At 50.2% G+C, this 23,024-nt stretch overlaps 1 protein-coding gene across 7 annotated transcripts in view; it reads left to right on the forward strand.

Moving 5' to 3' along the window:
* The window catches only part of UIMC1 (ubiquitin interaction motif containing 1), a 40,137-nt gene that overhangs the window by 10,440 nt on the left and 6,673 nt on the right, over nucleotides 1-23,024 (forward strand). For 6 of the 7 annotated variants that reach the window (XM_082063360.1, XM_082063358.1, XM_082063359.1 and 3 more), the window contains 7 exons: nucleotides 1,013-1,103; nucleotides 6,890-7,014; nucleotides 7,348-8,499; nucleotides 11,978-12,042; nucleotides 14,520-14,608; nucleotides 15,539-15,609; nucleotides 19,390-19,558. In XM_082063360.1, coding sequence (XP_081919486.1) covers nucleotides 1,013-1,103; nucleotides 6,890-7,014; nucleotides 7,348-8,499; nucleotides 11,978-12,042; nucleotides 14,520-14,608; nucleotides 15,539-15,609; nucleotides 19,390-19,558 — 1,762 coding nt within the window. The remainder of the gene's footprint in view (nucleotides 1-1,012; nucleotides 1,104-6,889; nucleotides 7,015-7,347; nucleotides 8,500-11,977; nucleotides 12,043-14,519; nucleotides 14,609-15,538; nucleotides 15,610-19,389; nucleotides 19,559-23,024) is intronic. The other variant, XM_082063361.1, reaches the window with a different exon arrangement.

The raw sequence follows: 23,024 nt of genomic DNA on the forward strand, positions 1-23,024 counted from the left end.
GGACAGCGGGAATTGATTACTCTTGAAAATAAGCGGTGTATCTGTTTGCATTAAAGTAGCCCAAGCCACATACCCCACCTCGAAGCCTTTCCTGGCACAGGGGGTGGTGTGGGGCGGTTGCCACGAGGATCGGGGACAGCAAAACCAACAGCGGCTGCGGAGGAGCCGTGGGGAGCCCCGTCCCGGCCAGGCGTGGGGCTCGGCCTGGAACACCGAGCTTGATTCTAATCCCACCTGACTTAGAAAGACAAATTGGAAGGGGTCCAGTGCCAGCCTTCGGTAATGTGTGCGCCCTCGCTTAAGCCGTTAGGACAGCAGCTTGCATAAATGTGTGCCAATTAAGCCTGAGACCATTCTTGTTGCAGGGGGTGTGCTTAAAGCAGCGAGCGCTTAGGTTGTTTGTGTGGCTGTTATTCCGGGAGGCCTCGGAGATGACAAATTTCTGAAGTATTCAAGCATCAAAAATAAAACACTTGTGACAATATGAGAGAATAGCACCAGCAGTAAATGCAGCTGGCTCTCCCGCCCTTGGGGTGCATTAGCGTGGTCCCCCAAAAAGGGGCAGGATTCTGGTTTTGGTCACCTGAAATTGTCTGGGTGCTAGAAGCGGCGTGGCAGGAAACAGTCCTGGTTTACAGATGTGCAACGTTCAGCTATGAAAAGGGTTTGTTTTTCTGGTTTGGATGCTTACAAATACCAATGCTTCAGCAAGGCCAAACAAATTCGCTGCAAAATCATGGGCAGCAGGTGCAGAGCATGGTGGTGACTGGCATGAAGTCTATTGTCTCTCCTACTTCTCTGTTTATGTCAGTCTGTAACTCTTTTTGCTCGTTATGCTTATCACACAGCTTTTAATAGTTACAGAATGTGTTTGAATTATGTTTGAAATTCAAATTTCACACAAATAGAGGCTGGGTTTTGAACCAGTGTTTGTGTCTGAGTAGTGGGGGAAGGGGGCTGGTGGTATTTCTTACATAGTGTATGCACTCACTATATTTTTCTTCCATTACAGCAGGAGTCAAAGGAAGAGAGTGGATTGCAAAAGAAGAGAACAAAACAGCAGCTGGATAGAACCAAGTTCACTGCTAAAAGGAAAATTGCACGTAGGTCCCGGGTGTGGGGCTGGGAAGGAGAGTGGTGGCGAGCAGCTTCTGCTGTCTGTGTGAGAGATTATTTTCCCTTGCAGAAGGGCTGTGATGTGGCTGGGGATGCACGGCTCTTGGAAAAAACCCTTCTCAGGGGTAAAATCTGCCTTTCTGAACAGGCAGGCCATCACTTGTTTGCTTCCCAGGCACCGTGTGCGCAGACTAGCGCACTTCCAAAATAAGCGTGCGAGGGTGTCGGTACCTCACCGGGTTTCAAAGTCGGTTGAAGCTGATCTGAAAGCGCTGTCAGTCACAAACTGCTTTTCTGCTCCAGCCCCTCTGCTGCTGTCTTTCCCTGAAACGTCGTGACGCTCTGACCCGGCAGTCGCAGCTCAGGAAAGATCTGAGTCGCAGCTGACAGTTCCCTGAAATCATCGGCTCGTAGCGCGGGGGCAGCTGCCGGAGCCAGGAATGTTGGGCATCATAAGGAAGGGTGTTAAGAACAAGAAATTATGTTTACGTCATTTTGCTGTTATATAAAGCGTTGGTGCACCCACAGCAACAGCGCCATGCGGATCTCAAAGACGTGGAGTTAGGGGATATCTGGAGAAGGGCAACCCAAGCTGTGGAGGGGATGGAGCAGCTGCTTTCGGAGGAGCGATGGGGAAGCCTGGGGCTGCTCCCTTAGGAGAGGAAGGTGGGATCAAGGGCCATGTCAGGCAGGCAGCGCCTCAGCTGAACGCTGAGCTCTTGTTTACCAGTGCCTACAGCCAGGGTGGAGATGGATGGCAGGAGATAAGTTTAAAACAGGCAAAGGAAAGTAATGCTTCACTCCTAGAAGTTTTTATCACGGGAGGTTGTGGAGGGGTCAGGAGCAGCAGCTTTAATAAGAAATTAAATGTATACGTGGACAGCAGGTCTATAAAGAGATGCTAAAGGGAACAGGCTGGGATGTTCCTGCTTGTGTTCTGCAAACAGCATTTCTGAACGCTGGGGACGCGCGAGCAGAAGGGACCGCTGAGCATGGCCAGGCTTGTCCGTGTGTCCCAGCGACTGGGCAGCTCTGCAGGACAGCTGTCTGTCCAGCACGTGAAATTCAGAATGTTTTAGAATGGGAGAGACGTTGTTTTCTGCAAAACCCAAAGCAATCGCTGAACAAAATGGAGCACAAAAGTGCTCCGCCAGCAGCAGCAGTTGGGCTTGTCAGTCCTCAGAGGGCTCGTGTGAATTAAATTGTTTTTAATAGAGGCCTAAGGGCATAGCATGAAACAGCCTGGCTCGTTGTGGGAGCTGAAACCCACTGTGCGTGTCCTGTGTCGAACAAGTAAGATAGCAAAGTCAGAGATGGGGAAAGAGCTTGTATTCTTCTTCTTTTTCTCCCAAAAGAAACAGAACACCAAATAAAAGCTGAACCCCCCCTCAGAGATGCCGTTAAGATGTGCCCAACCATATGGTGCTAAGAACAGGGACTTGCTGAAGTCGGATGTCCTCGTTGCACCGTGCGCTGGGTTTCGGGCGCTGGTGCTGCATGAAGGGTGTTCACTGTGCTCCAGAAAATCCGCAGGAGACAGGGCCGGCTCCATAGCTCTTGTATAACAGAGCTTTGCTGTCTTTCTAGATATTGAAATTCTTCATAATAGTTTTTCCTCTTCCTGGGGCAAAAACTGCATTTATTTTTTGTGTGCACATCTGTGTCCTGGAAGCGCAGGCTGGGGGTGCCCAGCGCCGCTCGGTCGGGGAACGGTCGCTTGTTTAAGCCCGTGTGATGCTGGGTTTGTTCTCTCATTTATGGGAAGCTATAATTAGATTTTTGGTGTTTGCTTTTGGGCAAATTAAGATTTGAAGTAGTAATTATTTTTTTCTCAGCGTCTTTAAATAAATTCTTTGAATTGCAAGGCAAATTGGTCTTTTATAAAGATTCGGTGCTTCTGGGTAAAGCAAGTTCTTTCTCCTCAAAACTGGAAAATTTCAGATATTTGCAGACTCTGGTTATAAAGCGTATCCTCCCATTTTTGCTTTGTTGTGGTTTTATTCATTTTAACCTAAAGCCATAACTAAAATATATCTGTGACGTTTCATCCTGACAGGATAAATGGAAATACAAAACCTAAAGAAGTCTCTCTCTTCTTTTAGAGGAACTCAGCGCTTTAAAGCACATTTGAATGTTTTTACTGTAATTGCACTTTGGATATGTGGAAATACTGAGATCCCGCATTTCCATTATTTTTGAGTAAATCTCTTATTAGTAAGTGTTAGAACTACAACTAGTGGGGTTTTGCATCTAATTCACTTTGCAAATGTCAAAACGGGACATAAATCGCTTAGCAAATTGCTGTATTAGCATTTTAAACGGCTCTGAAATGGTTTAATTTGTTTAGGGCTGATGTCTTAAAAACATTTTCTCCCTGATCCCTCCTTCCCATCTGGGGGTGTCTGGGATGCCCCGTTCCCGGGGAGCTCCACGCTGGGTTGGGATGGACGCTGGAGGGGGGATTTTGGAGTGGGAGGTGCAGAATTCCCAGCTGAGCGTCGCCGTGTCCGTCTGTCTGTGTCCGTCGCCGTGTCCGTCTGTCTGTTCCTGCTGGACTGAGCACAGCTCACCTGGGCTGCCCGGAGCACCCCGAGATGTGTTTGCACATACCAGTCAGGGGCTAAGGCCCTGACTTAATTATGACCGGTGCAATCAACAGAAAGTTCAGGAAAGCACACGGTGCTGAGAAATGATCAGATGTGGAGCACGAAATACCGCTCAGCTTAAAGCAGGTCAGGTCTCTGGGAAGGCGTGAGCAGAGCTGCTCTTTGCTCTCCCCACTGTAACACCAGGTGGATTTAAACTCGAGATTTCCTCGTCTCTGGAGCACCTACTCAACTGGAACGGGCACTAAGTGCATTTTGTTTGTCGCCAGTTTCTTTGCCAGAGGCAGCATTTGTCTGGCACATTCCCTGTTCCCAGAGGGGAAATCGCTGTGCCAGGGAGGGAGAAGAAAACAAAATGTGCAGTAGTAACTTGCCAAAAAATGTTGCTTTTTATTAAGCTTCGTGGCTGTTGATAGCCTGAACTGGTGAACACTCACACCCTCGTTTTAGCTCGAGCACGTGGAAAGTCTGGTGTTGTGGGGCCCTGATCGCGTGCGCTGGTTTTCCTGCACATGTCGGAGTTTGCAGGATCTGGCCCGATTCCTGTGATGGTTTGGGCAGGGAAACAGATCACTGCTGAATGCTTGGGAGGTGTTTGGTGTTGTGGAAATGCTGTGTATTACTGCTCTCTGGGACGGGAGCTGGGCTGTTGTGTGATCTCCATTAAAGGATGCCTTTTTGGTTTGGTTTTTTCTGCCTGGTCCCTCCCGGCTGTAACATCACAGCGTGACTTTGTCCAAGGACAAAAGATCCCCGTGAGCCCTGAGAGCGCTGCAGTCTGCCTTCGCTCCAACCTCTTCCTTAATTTTTAAATCAATTACAAAAAAAAACCCAAAACAAAGCAAAACAATAATAACCCAACAAAACAAAACCAAACCAAAACAAAACAAAAACTAACAAAAAAAGAAAACCCAACCTAAAGCTAAGTGCTTATTTAGTAGTACATGTAAAGGAATCCTCGTCTGGTGATCAGAACGGAACAAAAGTGCTTCAAATCCTGCTGGTGGGGAGAAATCCTGCCGTGAGCTGGGGAAAGGCACAGCCGGGCTGCCGCGGTGCGGGCGCTCTGCGGTGCGGGCGCTCCTGGTGCGGGCGCTCCTGGTGCGGGCGCTCCGCGGTACGGGGGCTCCTGGTGCGGGCGCTCCGCGGTACGGGGGCTCCTGGTGCAGGCGCTCCGCGGTGCGGATGCTCCGCGGTGCGGGTGCCCCTGGTGCGGATGCTCCTGGTGCAGGTGCCCCTGGTGCAGGTGCCCCTGGTGCAGGTGCCCCTGGTGCGGGTGCCCCTGGTGCGGGTGCCCGCGGTGCCAGTGCCCCTGGTGCGGGTGCCCCTGGTGCCGGTGCTCCGCGGTGCGGGTGCCCCTGGTGCGGGTGCCCGCGGTGCCGATGCTCCTGGTGCGGGTGCCCCTGGTGCAGGTGCTCCGCGGTGCGGGTGCTGCTGGTGTGGGCGCTCCTGGTGCGGATGCTCCTCGTGCGGGTGCTCCTGGTGCGGATGCTCCTCTTGTGTTCCTGCTGCGATGCACAGCCCGTTCTAAGACTGAAGCCATCCCAGGCCCCTTTGGGGGATGCTGCGCTGCTGTGTTTTGGTGGCAGCCGGTAGGATGAGAACAGGTTAGAAAATGGGAGCCTGTGACTTCTGAATGCGTCTTTACGGAGGGAAGCGTCTGTCTGGAAGCCGGCTGCAGCGCAGGCATGTTTCGTGCTTGGGCGGCCTTCTTGTTCAAATCGCGTCTCTTAAAGCTCTTCTGGCCCATCAGAGAGCGAACCTTTTGGTTCATGCATGAGATGGCGCGTGCAGGATTCTGCCTGGAGGGGGCAGCGGGTTTTGAAGGAAATCTGTCAATTTGTTTCGAGTGAGATGATGGGTTTTTTTCAGCTCCTGAGAGTGCTGTTGAGTTGTTTTCCAAGCCGCCCTCCATTCTGCAGGCGCTGTATATTTGAAGAATAGTGAAAGTGTTGGGTTGGGTCTAAGTAAATAAATGTTTTCTAAAATAACGAAGTGCTTTGTTTCTAAAGAGCCAGTCTTGGCTTTTAGTTTGCTCCGAGTGAGGAATATTTCAGGAAGAAATTTTCTGCTGAAATAGCAGTTACAACTGTAGGAAACCTGTTTCCCATGCATGACTGAGTTGGTGATGCAGCGGGGTGGTGATGTGAGCAGAAGGGGGATGTGTGCATGTGAAAGATCCTCCATAATACCACCCAGCAAGTAACATTATCCTCCACAGAGCTTTCCACCTGCGAATCGAGGTGAAAAACAGGGAGCTCTTTTGCTCCTGGGCAGGTGTCTTGTGGCATTGCCGGTACCTGCGTGTCAGAAGGCAAGATGTGCTATTTGGCTAGTAAAACTGTGTATTAAAGATGTGTTCTTTATGCTGCCTTGCTGCTGAGCCTGCCCGATATAAAAATGAACATGCTTTATAAATCTCTCCTTTTCCTCTCTCCATGAACATGCACTCTGCTGCTGTAGAGGATGTTGTTTAATGAGGGCAGCAAAGACATCCCGTTGTTGTTGTACACCCAGGGAGTCGGGGTTTAGATTGCTGTAGAAACCCAAACTGAAGTTCCTGACCTGGGTGACTTTTTAAATTCAGCGTTGCCTACTCTGGTTTTGGTGACGCCTTTTCAGGAAAGCCGGGGTTTGGATGTTTTGCTCTGAATTCCTCCTGGGGAGGTGAGACCCTTGGACATCTCTCCCCACATAGAATAATTTCAGCTGGAAGAGACCCTCAGGATCATCGAGTCCAACCATAACCTCACTCCAGCACTAACCAATGTCCCCAAGAGCCTCATCTAAACGCCTTTTAAGCCCCTGCAGGGATGGTGACTCCAGCACTGCCCTGGGCAGCCTGTTCCAATGCCCCACAGCCCTTTTCAGGAAGAATTTTTTCCTGACATCCAGTCTAAACCTCTCCTGGTGCAACTTGAGGCCGTTTCCCTTTGTCCTATCACTTGCTACTCAGGAGAAGAGACCATCCCCCTCCCTGCTCCAACCTCCTTTCAGGCAGTTGCAGACAGTGATAAGTTCTCCCCTCAGCTCCTGTTCTCCAGGCTGAACAGCCCCAGTTCCCCCAACTGCTCCCCATCACACTTGTGCTCCATGTTGGATATATATTGGGTGTTTACATACACTTGCAGCTGTGAGTTGACGTTTTTCTTTTTTTTCTGTTGCAGACATGACTGAAGAGGAACAGTTTGCACTGGCCCTGAAAATGAGTGAGCAAGAAGCCAGACAAGTGAACTGTCAGGAAGAGGAAGAGGAGGAGCTCTTGAGGAAGGCCATTGCTGAGAGCCTTAGTGTAAGTGTGCTTCTGTGAAGAGGCTTACTAGGGTTCTTCAGCAACGTTGCTTTCCGTGCTTGCTTTGCCAAACTGCACAGAAGAAGGTTTTACAGGGTGTCTATTTCCAGTGTGAGCTGGAACAACGGTGGTTGCAGAGTAGTTGTTTTGTACCATTCCTAGTGAGTGAGGCGTACGAATCTAACCTCAGCTGTCCCCTCTTTTGGGGCACACAGTTCTGATCGGGGTGAGGTCTGCAGTCCAGGTGACAGCTACCAGCATGCTGGAGGAGCCCTTGGTACGCTCTGCTGATGGAGAACACACCTCTCGGAGAATCAACCTTTTGTTTTTCAGAGCTATCAGCCCTCGGAGTCTTCCGATGCAACCCCTCAGTTGTCTGCAGAGGTGCTGGGCGTGCGAGGCCGAAGCCAGCCCACCGAGGAAGAAGGCTCTGACATCCTGGGGAGTCTGGCGGTTTGCCCTGACACCCCTCCCTCCAAGTGCAGCTCCCACTCACAGAGTGCCAGAGCTGATGGGAACGGACAGACGGATGTCGCCCGGAGCCCTCTGGTAGTGTTGAAGAGGTTGAGCCAGGAAATCGTTGAAAGCTCACTAGTATCCAGCATAATCGTGTCTCCGGGGAAGGGCCAGCCTCTGACAAGGTCAAGTGAAAAGCCTTCCTCACCAGCAAAAAGTGATTCTAGTAACATGTTAGCCAGCACCCTGGGAGAGGACCTCATCTCTTTGAGTCCCACCTTTGGCAGGGGGACTTCAGGCTCCTGGCGACTGACACCTCGGAGACTGTTCGCAAGCCCCTCCAGCTCTTCCGAAGCAACAGGCCAGGAACCAAAAGAGCAGCCCCTGCCCTGCACCGGCCATTCTGCGAGAGAATCCAGTGCCGGGAGCTCAGCCGCGCTCTGGAAGAGCTGGACCACGGAATGGTGTGGCAGCCCCAGGAGGAGCGGTGGAGGAGCAGGTACCGAACACCCCTCGCAGCCTGGGCACAAAGCCTGTGTTTCCACAAAGCAAGCAGAGCAGAACCAGGTGCCCAAAAGCACCCCTGAGCTTTGCATGCTGAATGCGATGGAGGACAAGCACAAGCCAGAGGAGGCGAGGGACACAGTGCACTATTATTGGGGCATCCCCTTCTGCCCCAAAGGGGTGGACCCCAACCAGTACACCAAAGTCATCTTGTGTCAGCTGGAGGTTTACCAGAAGAGCCTGAAGCAGGCTCAGAGGCAGCTATTGCATAAGAAGGAGTTTGGTAACCCAGTTGTGCCCAGTTCTTCCTTGAGCACAAACGAGCTTGTGAAAGGAGAGCAGATAAGCAGGGAGAACGGGGTTGCTGATGATACAGAAGATGGAGACCCAGATGGGCAGAAGGAGTCTGAGAGCGTCACCTGGCTCCTCCCTTTAAAGAGGAGGGAGGCAGAGAGTCCAGGGCACAGCATGGAAGAAGAGAAGAACTCCACTTCTGATGATGAACCGACCACCAGCTACTGCCAGGTAAGAGCTCCACCACTGAGCAGAGGTTGAGCAGTCCTGCTCTCCAGTCCATTTTGGGGTTTGGTCCCTTCTACAAAGCAGGCACTGCTGTTTATGTTCCCCTGTTAAATTTAGCGACTTCTTCCCCTAGCCACACAGCTGACTGTGAAAGGGAGAGGAAAACAGTACAGGCTGGTACCCAGCTCACAAATAACAGGGGCTGCTGTGCAGCCTGGCAGTCGTCCATTAATGCACCACTGAGATAAAAGGCTTCCAGCTGACTTGTCCTTCTGAAGAGGGTGTAGCCTGGCCAGGCGTCAGAGTAGCGAGCACAGAGATGATGCCGACCACCGCCAGCTCTGACAAACCCGCTTACAAACCTGTGGCCATGTGGGGAGCTCTGCGTTTTCCTTTGCAGACAGAAATGTGGCTTTTGTCCTTGCAGCACAGCCTCTCCCTTGCGCACCTATGTGCTCGTTTACATCCGTATGTGCTTCACCTCTTTTCCCTGTGGTCCTGCGGTTATGGCCTGGGGAGACTCTCTGTGCTCGCAGGCGTCTCCTGCCCACCCGGGGTGATCTGTCATCACGGCCGTGCTCATCTCATCGTCCTTGTGCTGGTGGTTGGACACTTTCTCTCTGGTTGCTCGCTGGGTCTGCTAGACACTAGGTGTCAGCCTCTGTCTCCGTCAGGGCTCTCTCACTGGAGCGGAAGGCAGCTTTCTGTCATTGCTAAGTTTAAACAGATTGCTAGTCAGATGAAGTATTTATTACTGCTGTATTTTAGGTTTGTGTCAGCCTTTTCCAACCCTCATTTTTCATAATGACTTCACTCCCAGATCATTGTATAACTTTATCTTCTCTATGGCTGAAGCCTTGGCTCTGTTGTTCCTGTTTTCAAGTGTATTTGATCATTTACCCTGGTGTTAGAAAGATGCTTAACTTGTTTTGTGATATTTATATTCTGTCTTGTAATATTGAACACTTAGGAAAAACGTCATGTCTGCATTTTCTGGTTGCAGAAAAAGTGCAGAGCAGCCTGTGCTGAAATGTGACTTTTCACGACAGTGCTTTGGCTTGGGCTTAGCAGATACAGATTTAAACAAGCCTTAGAGGTGACCTGCAGAGGAAAGAAACCGACTTGTGCCCTTTTTAATTTCATTAGGATAGATACAAAAGACCTGAAAGGTTCTTAAAGGCAAACTGCTTTTTTTCTTCTGTGTCTTTTCCTTTGGAAATGGAGGTGTCATTAATCTGGAAGACTGGGGTGGCTGCAGGTCTGTGGACGCGTACACTAAAGCCCTTGGAAAGCTACAGCAGCTGGGAAGGGTGTGAACTTTTAATCAGTATTGAAAATTATGGGGTATTTTTTTTATGTTATCCGTTTAATGCTAATACCTAATTAATTCTTGGGGAGAAAAGACGTTTTAGTGGTGCTGAGTGGGAGTTTGTAATGCGCTCATCCTGACCATGAGAGCTTTCTCAAAAGCCATAACGTGCACGTAGATCTGGTCTTTCTGATATTTTTCAGGTGAAAAAACAAGAAAGGGGGAGGGGGAGCCCACTTAAAATTTTCAACCCCGGCCCAAAATTTGCCAGTCTTTTATTTACTTGAGAGAAAATGATTTCTAAATGCCCTTTCATCTGCCTTATCGCTCCCAGCTTGAGCGGTGGCTCCCTCCTCTCGCCTCTGTGCAGCCGCACGCTGAGGCCAGCAAAGGTGATTTACTTGCAAGATCGATATGTTTGATGTTTGCTTGTGCCTCGTCTCCATTTTTTTTTCCTTCTATCAAATGCAATTCCAGCGGCAGTGACAAAGGGGCTGGAGCGGTCGTGCCCTGACGTGCTGCATCGCCCCAAGACCCCGGCTGCCTGTGCTGCCCTGTGTCCCCCCAGTGCCACCAGTGCTGCTTTGCTGATGGGGACGGTGGGAGATTTTTAGGCTGTGCTGAGGCCGGTAACCACCCATGGGGACTCAAAGCTGTCCTTGGAAAAGCCTCATGCCTTGTACCAATGAAACGAAGGTGCAGATGCTGTGCTGGAGGGACCCCGTGGTGAAACCGGCTCCTGGGACCTTCAACCGTGGCTGATGGTTGCGACTGTGCTCACAGCCCAGGGGTGTTTGCATGGAGCAAATCCCGGTTGTCAGGAGATCTCGTCACCCGTGAACCTGCACTAACAAACTTCAGTGCTAATAGAATCAATTCCTTCATAATCTTGCAAATAAGGTTAGGGGATTCTTGGTCTTTAAAGGATTCAGAAGGAAAACACCCAGTTCTGGAGAGCTGGAGTCTGGTGACCTGAATTGATGTAATACCATATAGCGTATGTACGAGGGAAAACAGAAGCTTGGCCCAGTATTCGTGACCAGGGCAGATGCATTGTTAAGATATGCACAGTTCAGGAGAAAGAGAAATAACAGTAAAGGAGGAGGTGTGGTATTTTATGTTAATAATGAGTTAGCTTGTGAAGAAATAAAGAACAGTGTAGATAAGCCAATATTTGGGGGTTGGAGTCACTTTAGGGAAATGTGACAGGAGGTTTTGTTTCGGGGCTTGCTGGGGAAGTACATCAACCATCTAGGAGTGGAGCTGATCAAAGTTGAAACCTATGATAGAAATCAAACTTGGAGAGTTTAATAGACTCAAGGAAAGGGGGAGGAAAACCCCTTGGATTTCTTTGAGAACTAGCATGAGAAATCGCGGGCCTGGCAGCAAGGACTGCTAATAAACCGTTGTAATTCCACCTGATTAGAGAATGGCAAGTGTAACATGTACACCGAAGAAGAAAGGGATCTGGGTAATGACTGGCATGTTAGCCTGACCTTGGCAGTGCATAAGGCTTTTGAACAGATTTTAAAGGAAAGAATAAGTAGAGTTGTAGAGCTAAAAGAAAAAATGGTCTAAAATGCACACAGATTTACCAGCTGTAGATTGTGCAGGTTAATCTGTTCCCTCTCTTTGATGAGATGGCAGATTTCCCAGTCAGGAAAAATGCAACAGATCTTATCTATAGGAAATTTCAGGAAAGTGCTTCTCATGGTCAAACATCAGCTGTACCCCTTGATCAGGTCGTCCCTGCCCAGGCAAAGAGGTTTTAAACCGGAGGAGGTGAGGGCTGCTGGGTGCTCGAGGCAGTGCAAGGGGACACTGAAAACCTTGGATAGTTTAGCTCAGCACGAATGGAGATGGAGAAGAGTTTGGCTGCTGCCTGCAAGTGTATTAGAGTGGACACCAGGAACAGGCAGAGGGTGTGGAAGGGGATGGACTGTCCTGGAACGTGTCTGGGCAGCAAGGGAGCCCAAAGCACTGCCGGGCGGGCGTTACCGCAACACCAACATGAGAGATGGATGCAATGAACTGACTAGTTCAGGATGGATACTTAACCATTTACAGAAAAAAATACATAACAGCTTGGATGCAGTGCCATGGACAGAATGTGATGACCCAGCAAATCCTGGTGTATTTTGTTTTATATAACATCAGAATTTTCCTTTCCAGGCCTCCCAGGTGCTGCCTGCCGAGGATGCGCCTGAAGACGAGGAGCCCATGCAAATTGCCCAGAGGTGAGGAGAGTGATAACAAACTGTGGGGCCCACGGGCTCGCTCTGGTGACCGGTGCTGATCCACTCTCCCCGGGGCATTTAGGGCTTGCTGGACAGGCTGGTCTGCAGCCGCTGCTCTTGGGTGTCCCTGGAAGCACATGGCTTTGGAGCAGCGTGGGAGGGAGGTGGGATGCAGCTGGGGAGCAGAGATCAGTTACTCTTGCTGCTTTATAAAACAAACAAGGTGCATCCGAGTACAAGTGGAAGGACTCGATCCTCGCCCTCTGCGGCTGTGTGACATGGTGCAGTTAAGCTGTGGAGGTGGGTGGGTGAGCTGAAGGTGAGTTATAGCCGCGTCTTCACGTGGTCTGCCTGGGAAGGCACAGAGGCAGCACGGTGGAGGGTTTACTGCGTTTCTGTGTGTATTTTTATGTTCTTGTCTTACTGCTGAAGAGGAAAGGAGGGAGGAGGAAGCCAGACGGCACTGCCTATCAGCCAAAGATAGAGTGCAGTGCTCCAGAAAAGCTGCTTCAGCAGATGACAGGTGTGGGACAAGTCAACATGATTTTCTTCAGATTTAAGCCTATTCCTCTTTTGCTTTTTATTCTTCTTCCTGTGGGAGGCAATTCTGCAGCAAAGGCTCTTGGAGAAGAAGGGCAAATGGGAGAGGATTCAAGGAGCAAGTTACAAGAGAGGGCAGATAGTGTCATGTTTTTAATTTGCTGGGCTTTATAATTCAAACCTGCTTTGGAACAAAACTGCCAGCTTTCCTGTGATCTAACAGCATTTGGCCTGAGCAGTTAATATCAATGTGCAGAGTATGAAAATCCCTCTTGCACCTTTCTAACAAGCTTAAAGTTGGCCCTGGGGAGCAGGAGGAACCTGATGAGCCTGTGACGGCCGAGGGCTGAGCTCCTGTGCCTGCGTGGAGGCACCGAGGTGTGAGCTCTGCAGCGCTGGCCTCTCACCTGCTTAAGGCAGAAGAGGCCGGGGCTGAATATGAAAAGAGCAGAACCTCTTTCCTCTGGTGCAGCTGATGGGGTTAGTTTGGGACATTCCCCAAGCCATCCAGGAGCTCCTGGTGTCCCCTCGTGGCCAGGACTTACCCGGATGCAGCGGCCCCTCCTTGAGCAGCTGGAACATCTGCAGCAAGGCAAGAAATGACCGCGTTCTTCGCAGTTTTGTGCACATTAAGTGTTGCCATCTGGCTCCTGGTAATGTGCCAAGCGTCGTCCTCGCTCGGGTACAACCGGGCACCCTGGCCGGCCGGTCCGAGCGGCGCTCGATGGGAAAACGCAGCTCAGAGCCACCTGGAGGTGATGGAGCCGTTTGGGAAGCGGCAGCAGCGAGAAGAAGCTGCTTTGCTTTCTGCGGGGCGCTCTGCTTGATTGTTTTACGCTTTGTGCGGAGCACGGTAGATTGGGGTTTTAATAAATGATTATAGGCTTTGTTACCGGGAGAGAGTTGGTGTAGCAAGAAATGTGGTTTGACTTCAAATTGATTAGCCCATTTTATAAATGTCATAGCAAGTTGTTTTTTGTGAGTCCTTTTGAAGCGAGCCCTGATGTTAGACACAGAGTAAAACACGCTCAGCCTGGATTCATAACAAATGCTTTGAGATGCTTTATTTAGAGAGAAAAGCCACTTGTGATTTCCTATCAGAATTTTGTTATTTATCATAAATCAGCAGTGGCTGTTCTCTCCTCTCTAAGGCCTGTGGCTGAGCTTAATAAATCTTCCGTTTGTCAGTGTGGGGATTCATGTTTTTAAAGTGTGTTCTTGCATACTTGATCAGACTAATCAGAGAGCCACGCAAAGCGCGGAGCGTGTCAGCATGGGTGCCAGACTTGCTCAGCAATGCCTGCCTGTTTCCCAAAGACACTCTGCGGCGTGGGGGGAGGAAAAAGCCTGGAGGATTCCGAAGCTGGGGATGAGAGGAGCGATTCCCGGTGCTGCGTGGAGGAACAGACGGGCTGATGCTGTTCGGACTTTGCCGCAGGGACCCCTCGCCTGGTGTTGCGTCCGTGCTGCTTCTGGCGCCAAGCACAGCCATTAAGGGAGAAAATTAGCGGTGTGAGGAGCGGGAGGGTAATGTGGGATAAAGCAGGTCTGTGTCTTTCCCCTCTGAGGATTTCCCTCCCCACACAGAAGGAAGCACAGTGCTGGTATCCGCATAACTCTCTGATCTTCTAAGAGTAGAAAGAATCAGGGGAGTCCCACAGTTGCAAGCGGGTGTTTTTGCTCCCCTGATGTGACATAGTCACCCTTCGTGCCTTTTCGTCAAGGGCCTCTAGAAGAAAAAAATGTTCCCTTTGGGGTTTTTGCTTAGGACAGCATTTTGTACCCATATTTCGCTGCTATCTCAGTCATTTCTGGCAATCACATATTGACCGCTTGGAAATTATGGCATTGTCTGCTCTTCTGAACTGAGACAGGCGGGTGTGTGCTGTGACACCTATTGGATTGGAGATTTATATTATATTTATATTTTTGAACAGCCTCTCCGTGTTGACCCCACTTGGCAATAAAAGGAGCCCAGATATTGCCACAGAAAACTCTGCTGAAGACGAGATCTCTGTTTGCCCAGGTAAGAGGCACTTGAGAATCTTCTGAGTTTTGCACTGGAAGTTACACACTTAAAATTTAATTCAGAGAAGAAATTTTTCAAGTTATTTGGACAAAATGAGATTTATTTCCTAGCTCTGTTTGTCAGGGCTAAAATTATCTGGGTAATTTAGTTTGATTCCCTGGTTTTGGACCCATCTCCTCTAAGACAGTTCTGTGATTACTGGGGACTTGCTGCTGCAGAGACACCAGGATGTACATTGGTATGGAGGGACCGCTCAAAAGAAGGCGTCAGGAGTGGTCTCTTCAATGCAATCAAGAAATTTTCAGGTTTTTCAGTGTCAATATTTCTGTAAAGCATGAGAGCTGAAATACATTAGTTAAATATGTTGGGGACCAATGAGTTTTTCTTCCTTGGTCTCTCCTACCATGTTTGAGATTTTCCAGTCCAGGGTTTTAAGTGAGAAAATTAAGGAAGAGGCTGCTCCCATTCACGAGCAGCTGTAGAGAGAGAGGTCATGGTGCTGCTTGGAGGCATATTTTGTTGCTAAGGAAGACGTGAAGGTCTAGAGAAGGTGAGACTGTGAGGCAGACGACAGAGCAGGAGCTCTGTTTGTCTTGACGTGAGGGAGAGCTCTATTCTTGCTTTGTCTCTGTCCCAGCAAGTGTCATTCCCTGTGTCTAGTCTCACTCCCCATGAAGCTGCAAAGCTGCGGTGGCTTTGTCCTCACACCACCATGCTGTGACTTTTAACCCCTCATCCAGCTGTGTTATTGCACATTCTCTGATAACATTTGTGGCAAGTCTAAAAAAAAAAAAAAAACAAACAAAAAATACAAACCATTTTGAAACTGTGAAAACGCTGTTAAGAAATGGGGTAAATCACATCGAGAAGTGAGGAGATAGTTGGGGCGCTGCAAACCCGTGCTGATGTGGAGGTGTTTCTCTGCAGAGACCCAGCCGAGCCCGCTGGAAGCTGTTGAGGTGGAGAGTGAAGAACTTTGCAGAGAGGCACCTGTGCAGGTAAAAGAGCCTGAAGCTGGGAAAGGGTCCTGTCGCCACTCCTGCCTTCTTGTCCTTGGCTCCGCTGGGCTGTGCCAGCATTGCCCCTGGGCTTGCTGGTACCTGGGCGTCTGCTGTTTGGATCCTCACCATCAGTTCCCTCTTTGCTTTTCTCCCCTGCTTCATAACTCCGGTCCCTTTTGGCTGGGCACTGCGTGCAGCTGCTTCTGGAGCCTTTCAGTCCCATAGCTGGAGAGTTGTTATCAATTCCAGCTTGTTCTTTCATATACCAGGCACACTGCGGTGCTGGAGGATGCTGGCAGCGTGGCCGGCAGCGCTGTCACCTGCCCGTGCTCATGGGTGTCGTGCTGTGATGGTCAGCGATGCAGAGAGACCCCAGGAGCTGTGAGGGGCATCCTGGAAACCTCAGTCACTCCTGTCCTGACATGCTGTCCCCTGTTACAGCGGTGTTTATTCTCCACAGGCCATCTCCAAGAGGAGAGGTTCACCCAGCGACTGGACTGGGATAAAGATGACGTTGAGGCGTTGAGAGCTGGTGGTGGTTTGTAGTCCAAGGAGAGTGACCTGAGCCTGGAAATCTTGATTTCTGTGCAGCAATAGTGAGTCAGTGGCAGGGCCGTTGTCTTACCTCCTGATGCAGATGTGCGCTGTTGTGCAGCTCCTTTCCCCGTGTTGTCACACCTGTGCAGCAATTGCTTTGCAGCTGTCACTGTACTGACACCTGACTCCAGTGCCTGCTTCTGATAAAACTCCCTTTGTCTATTAATTTAGAGAGCGATATCAAAGGGATTGCCAAGTACTCCACTGGCAGGGTACACGAATACAGACTCGTACAGCTCTTGACAAGAGGATTCATTTGTGGAAAGCTCATTCTGGGAGTCTGCAGCTTGTACAGTGCGTCTGCAGCTCCGATGTCTCGTTGTCACAGGCCTTTTAATAAACCAGCTTCTCCTCTCATCTGCCTTTCATTCTGTAGGTATCTCAAAGCGCTGTTCGGTCAATTAGACACTGCGGCGGGGAGAGGCGGCCGTGCTGTGCTCAGCCAGGTAGCCATGACCACCAAAGCATGTTTGTGACCCCTTTGGCTGTGGCCAGGATGCTGCCCCCTCCCTCATGCTTTGCAGAGGGTGCCCCAGGTCTCACAGTCCTGCCCAAGATGATCGACCCCATGTTTGGGGGTGGCATGGTGGGGCTTCCTAGGGGTTGTTCGATAACATGATGGTTGGCAGCAGGTAGCGGTCCGGAGCCCGCAGCCCTCAGGAAGGCAGCAGAAACATCAGCGCTGAGCGCGGAGCCTGCGGACACCGCTGGGACCGGATTGTTGCGAGCAGATGCTGAGCCAGGACACAGGAGTCTTGTTGTTGAGCTCAGCCTCTAGCATCGCTCTTGGCTGGCTGCTGGCTGCAAGTACCATGTCTTGTAGGCAATTTCCTCTGCTGAAGAGGAGAGGCAGCAGTCTCTGCCTCTGACAGAGGTGATTGGTTCTGCAGTTGAGGTTTTCCAGGCTGTTACAGCAAGGTTTTGTACAAGCAGTTTTGGGACTGTGGTGTCCTTTGTTACAGAATGTTGCATTTCCATTTAAAATTAGTAATTTACCACCGAATGTAGGCGGGCAGGGTGTGCAGAATTTGCAAGATTGCTGTAAAAATGGCAGCTAGAAGGAGCAGTGCCTGCTGCTTTTCCCATCATATTTTTTGTGTGTGTTGCCTGACTAGGATAACGCAGATTTGATCTGATCATTCATATTTGACACGTCTTGTTTTTTACAGCTCCTCTGTGTGACACCCCACGGTGAGGACTTGGCGAGATGTAGTGACAGGGAGATGTGAGAGCGGGGCACGAGTGCTAATGCTGTAAGCGACGTGCTTCAACAGCCCATGTTGGGATGGAGAAACGTTTGTGTCAGCCCCTCCGCAGATATTCAGGGCAGAGAACCTCCCTGGAAGTGCCAGAGCAGTTCCTGGGGGTCGGTGCCATAGCCTTTCAGCCATTGTCTGGGAAAAATGCAGTTTGCAAGTTGGTTTCACAGTTTAAGGCCACGTCTTGCAGTTTTTTCCATACCTCCTGTGAGCCAACAAAGCACCCTCCTTCGCTTCAGGACGTAAAAATCAGGATCAGACCCTCATTTGGAAAAGCGAGTAGTAAACTGAGTAATACGACAAAGCGCTCCGGTGGCACTGAGCATCTCTGCTGACCCCAATTACCGCTTCCCTGCAATCACACTGGTGGAGGGGAGCAGACAGCAGTTTTGCTGCGTGCTGTCTACATGTCACTGCTTAGCCCTAAGAACAGAAAACGCTCCTATTATTTCCCTGTAGGTTTCTCTACATCATTAATATTTAAATAGCTATTTTTAATCATTGTCAGGGGGCAGATGGGGAAAGTTTCTTTCTTAAATGTGGAGAAGTCTTGTAGAAGCCTGACTAGGCAGAGCTGTAGCTTTGAGTGAGATGGCAGCAGTGTGCCGCATCTCAGGAACATCAGCGGCGTATGGAGCAGGCTGGGGAGCACCTTCGCAGCTGTGTAACCAATGCAAAAAGAGGGTGTCAGTAAGTGTTGGTGGCTTCCAGAGAACAAACATGGGCTGTGACATTTTGCCTTGGCGAAAAGGCACTGCTTGGATCAGAAATAGTGTGGCCAGCAGGACTAGAGAAGTGGTTGTGCCACTGTGCTCAGCACTGGTGAGGCTGCACCTTGAATCTGGTGTTCAGTTTTGGGCCCCGCATCGTAAGAAGGACATTGAAATACTAGAGAGAGCGCAGAGGAGGTGACGGAGCTGGTGAGGGGCTGGAGCACAAGTGTGATGGGAGCGGCTGAGGGACCTGGGGGGTTCAGCTGGAGAACAGGAGCTGAGGGGAGACCTTATCACTGTCTGCAATTCCTGAAAGGAGCTTGGAGCGGGGAGGGGGTCGGGCTCTTCACCCGAGTAACAAGTGATAGGACAAGGGGAAATGGCCTCAAGTTGCACCAGGGGAGGTTTAGATTGGATATCAGAAAAAATTCTTCCTGGAAAGGGCTGTGGGGCATTGGAACAGGCTGCCCAGGGCAGTGCTGGAGTCACCATCCCTGGAGGGGTTTGAAAGGTGTTCAGATGAGGTTCTTAGGGACGTGGTTTTGTGCTAGAGTTGGGTTAGGTTATAGTTGAACTTGATAATCCTGAGGGTGTATTTCAACTGAAGTGATTCTACGATTCTAGTAATTTTGTGTGAGGTGGATTTTTAACCGTGTTGCTTTTCTCCTTGATCTTCGTCCCCTCCGATGCGCCAGCCGCCTCCTCTCCCAGGAGGAGCTCCCCGGGGATCTCTGGGGCTCCCGCCGAGCTCAGCGGCTCCTGGTCCTGGGGGAGGCTGTTCCCAGACAGCGCCGCCCGCGGAGCGCGGATCGTGTCCAGAAACCCATGAGCACAAGTCAGGTGTTGAACTCTTGCTTTGCCCCATGAATTTTCCATCAGTTTCGCTTCTGAGCTTTCCTGATTAATGGAAGCTTTGCTGTTTTTCTGCGGCAGTACAGGTGATGTTTGCCTTAAATGGTGTGTATGGCTATGCAGGGAGGTTTAACTGTGATTCAGCAGGACATGTTGCCTTTGGAAGAAGAATTGGTTTAGAGCTGGATGGTTTACTCAGCCAGTGGTGTTATTTCTGGTTGGTACATGATGAAGGGAGAATAAAACTTTACAAGAAGTCTATGAGACTATCAAACAGCGTGAAGCTCTGCACGCAGCAAAAAAAATAGAAATAACACAATTAACTGTCTGGCTAATTTCTTTCTCTTCTTCCTTAGGCTGATGGAGATGAAGATACTGACAGGACCGTGTCTGAGCGCAGTCCTACAGCTACTGATCATGTATCGTGCCCTCTGTGTGCCCAAGGCTTTCCAGCTACGGAGATCGAGCTGCACGCCATGTACTGCAACGGCGGCGTGGGAGAGGAGGCTGACAGGGACACTCCAGGTCTGCCACGCATGGCTTCTGAGTGTTTGCTCCTTGTACTTGTCCCCCTTTCCTGTCATTTGCAGTCAGCTGCTGCAGTTTGTCCCTCTCGGGATATCTGGTGCATGGTGTGGGGAGGTTCATTCACTCCGTGTGCTTCCATCTCCAAGCCCGCCAGGAGTGTTAGTGGAGGCTCCTGTGTTTCCAGCACCTCCTGCACAGAGATATCTTCTCCCTGATGGGCTTTGTAATTCATCACATTATTAGTCCCTTGGAAAGCGTGTGAGCTGTATATTATCCCAGGATCTAGTCCTAGATGCTTCAAGCTGGACTCACAGACGCATCTGTTGTGTGTTTTGAGAGAACCTGCAGGAAATCCACCAGTGGTTGGGTGGCAGGTGCCTGGGCCGTGCGGGTGAACATCCCTCAGGGCTCCTGAGAAGGGGAATGTTCTGTACCGCTCTGAGCACGGCCAGCACTCTGCGATGAGTCTGACATTTGTATGTGTAAAAATGGCTTGTTCACCTGCCAGAGATTGCAGAAAAGTTTCCCTCTTATTCCTCTAAAATTGCAAAATGATAGGTATCGATCTGGGAGCTTAGATTTTTCTCCTTCGTGTGAAGAGTGAGGCATAGAAGCACGGACAGAATGCCCGTATTAATCCTCTCTGCAGTCTTCTCTGTGTCAGTTTTCCTTAGCCAACCTTTGTAGAGCTTAAGTGAACAAATACACCGGTTGGTTATCAACATATTCAATAAGTTATGTTTTAGCTGCTGCTTGAAATGTAAAGTCTGTGTTAGCACAATGTCAGGTAATATCAAAGTAGTAGCTTGTAATAAGATTAACTTTTCAGGTTGTGAATATATAATTTTCAGTCACATACTGGGTTATTAAATGCAACCTAAATCTACAGTGTTTAAGCAATTTGAGCAAGTTGTAGCTAGTACAAGAAGTGTAACTTCTGCATTCCTCTAGCAGGAGGAAGTTTCACCATGTAATCTTAATGCAGAGTTGATGTAGTTTTAAAATGCAGGGTCTCTGTTACACTAAATCTTTGGGGATATGACACAAGTCCTGTCAAGATAACAGGAGTCAGAGTAGCGGCTGACACTGCTTAGTGCAGAATTTTGGTGGGGAGTTCTCTCTGCAGGCACAAACCAGCTACTAATGCAAAGGATTTGGTTCGGGCAAATCACAAATTATCACAGTTCCTCTTGCATCCTCAAGACTGATAAAAGTCTTATCCATGCTACAAAATGGAGCAGAATTTTTAATATGCCTTACAGCAGGGATGTCTTTGGCCTTGTGGTAACTGGGTCCCTGGTGTGGCTGGACTGTGAGTGTTTCCATTGATCCCAGGGAATCCTGGCTGTGATCAGGAAAAGGCTTTGAATTCGCTGGCAGCGTGAAGGAATTTGTTCTTTCCTTTGGTGTTGGCTTTCGGCAGGACAGAGTTCAAGGCTGGCCCCTCCACGCTGCTTCCAGACTCGTCTCCTTGGGGATGTTTATAAGGGTAGTTATTTTGGAGTTGCTACTCTGCTATTCTGGCTTGTTCAGAACAATCCCCCCGTAAGAAAACTAGCCTGGAATAAAAGGGATTTTGGTCTGTAATAATGGCTCTAAGCAGATCAATGAGTTTGAGATAAAATCACAGTAATTGGGTTTTATAGTGCTGGTTTTTCTAGCACTTTCCCTGTAGAGACCAGGCTTTATTAGCCACAACAGTCTGTGACGTCCGTGTTGTTTGCACCAAGACTCTTTGCAGGCCCGTGGCCTCCGGACCCGGAGCAGCACGTAACGTGGGGCAGAACTGAGCTGCTGTGGGGCAGAACTGAGCTGCTGTGGGGCAGAACTGAGCTGCTGTGGGGCAGAACTGAGCTGCTGTGGGGCAGAACTGAGCTGCTGTGGGGCTGAACTGAGCTGCTGTGGGGCTGAACTGAGCTGCTGTGGGGCAGAACTGAGCTGCTGTGGGGCAGAACTGAGCTGCTGTGGGGCAGAACTGAGCTGCTGTGGGGCTCTGTCTCGAGGGCACCTCGGGCCGGATCTCAGCGGCTGCGTGAAGGGAACTGTCACGGGAGAGGCCTCGGCTGTGGGCTGGTCTGCGGGGTTTGGGTTCAACAGGCAGGGATGCTGTTTAGCTCCGAGCGGAGGCTGGACAGCAGCCTGGCACAGCTGTGCGGGTACAAAAGGGCTGTTGCCTTGGCTTCCATCACTAGCACAAAAGCTCATGCGTGGGGATTAAGAAAGCGGTGGGAGAGTTGTCTTCTGAAGCAAATGCCAGCTCCTCTGTGGGTCCAGATCTGCTGTGTACCGCTGCAGCGCTGCGTGCTCGTGGCTTCCCGAGAGCACAGCAACCGCTGGCGGGAGAGAAACATCAAAGTTCTGCCTTCTGACCCACGTCCTGATCCGTTAAGAAAAGACAGCTTCGGTTTTCCTTTGGTGCACCGGGTCAGAGGTTCCTGGTCTGTCTTTGGACTTATTAATTGGTTTTAGTCCTGATGTCTCTAGATTCGCAGATTATGCAGTCCCGCAGATTATAGCTGTCAGTGGTTTTCCTTTTAAAATTACAAAAGGATGGGTTCTTGCTGGTTTTACTCTTCTTCTTCCCTCTTTTAATCATGTACCAAAGTCTTTCAGTGTTGTGTATCAGGAGGCCAGCTCAGTCCAGCTGATATTTAAGGACAGGTTTTCAAAGGAGTTAGCTGGGCAAGATGAGTTACAGCTCCTTCCCCTCCGTACGCACATGGCTGCCCTGGCTGGATGCCCAGACTGCCACATACCTGGGAACTATGAAAATCTGATCATGAATTTCCATTTTCCCGTGGTCTGAGTAAATAAAGAAGAAGGGCCGCTGTTGCGTTAGCTGCTCTTCCAGGCTGGGGAAGGCTCAGGTCCTGCATTTCCAGCCCACTGGCTGCTGTTAGTTCCAAGGGAATGAATGGGGCTGTGGAAGTGCTGCGCCAGCTCGCTCTTTGTGTGCTCGGCCAAAGGGTGACTACATCCATCGCCCCTGCTGCTGCCAACACAGGAACCCGCTCCTCTCAGTCTGGAAGCGAGTCTTGGGCACTACTGAGTACAGCAAATAGTCCTGAGCTTTGGAACATACTCTGTTCCTCTTGCCTTCCATCTATGTGGTCCCAACCTCTCAGTTCCCAAGTGAGCCCAGGAAAGTGAGGATATAGTACATCCCTTCCTCCCAAAGCCTCAAATGCAACCTGATGCAGCTGTCGGTCTTCAGCAGCAGCACTGGTGATGTTGTAAAGAAACTCCTGACATCAGTAGACGTGGCACTGATACAGCAGAAATTAATGGAATGGGTGCGGAGGAGAGCTCTATCTCTTCTGAGAAAGGATGAGATGCTGGCGAGCCAACCACGGAGAGGATCCCGCGCAGAAACAGCGAGAGCGGGGCCGGCGCTGGTGGGTTGAACCGCAGGTGGGTTGTGCAGCGAGGCAAGGAGCTTGGCGACAATGACCTGGCAGCGCCA

This window comes from Streptopelia decaocto (genome assembly GCF_964273445.1).
Source record: "Streptopelia decaocto genome assembly, chromosome: 12".
Lineage (NCBI taxonomy): Eukaryota > Metazoa > Chordata > Aves > Columbiformes > Columbidae > Streptopelia > Streptopelia decaocto.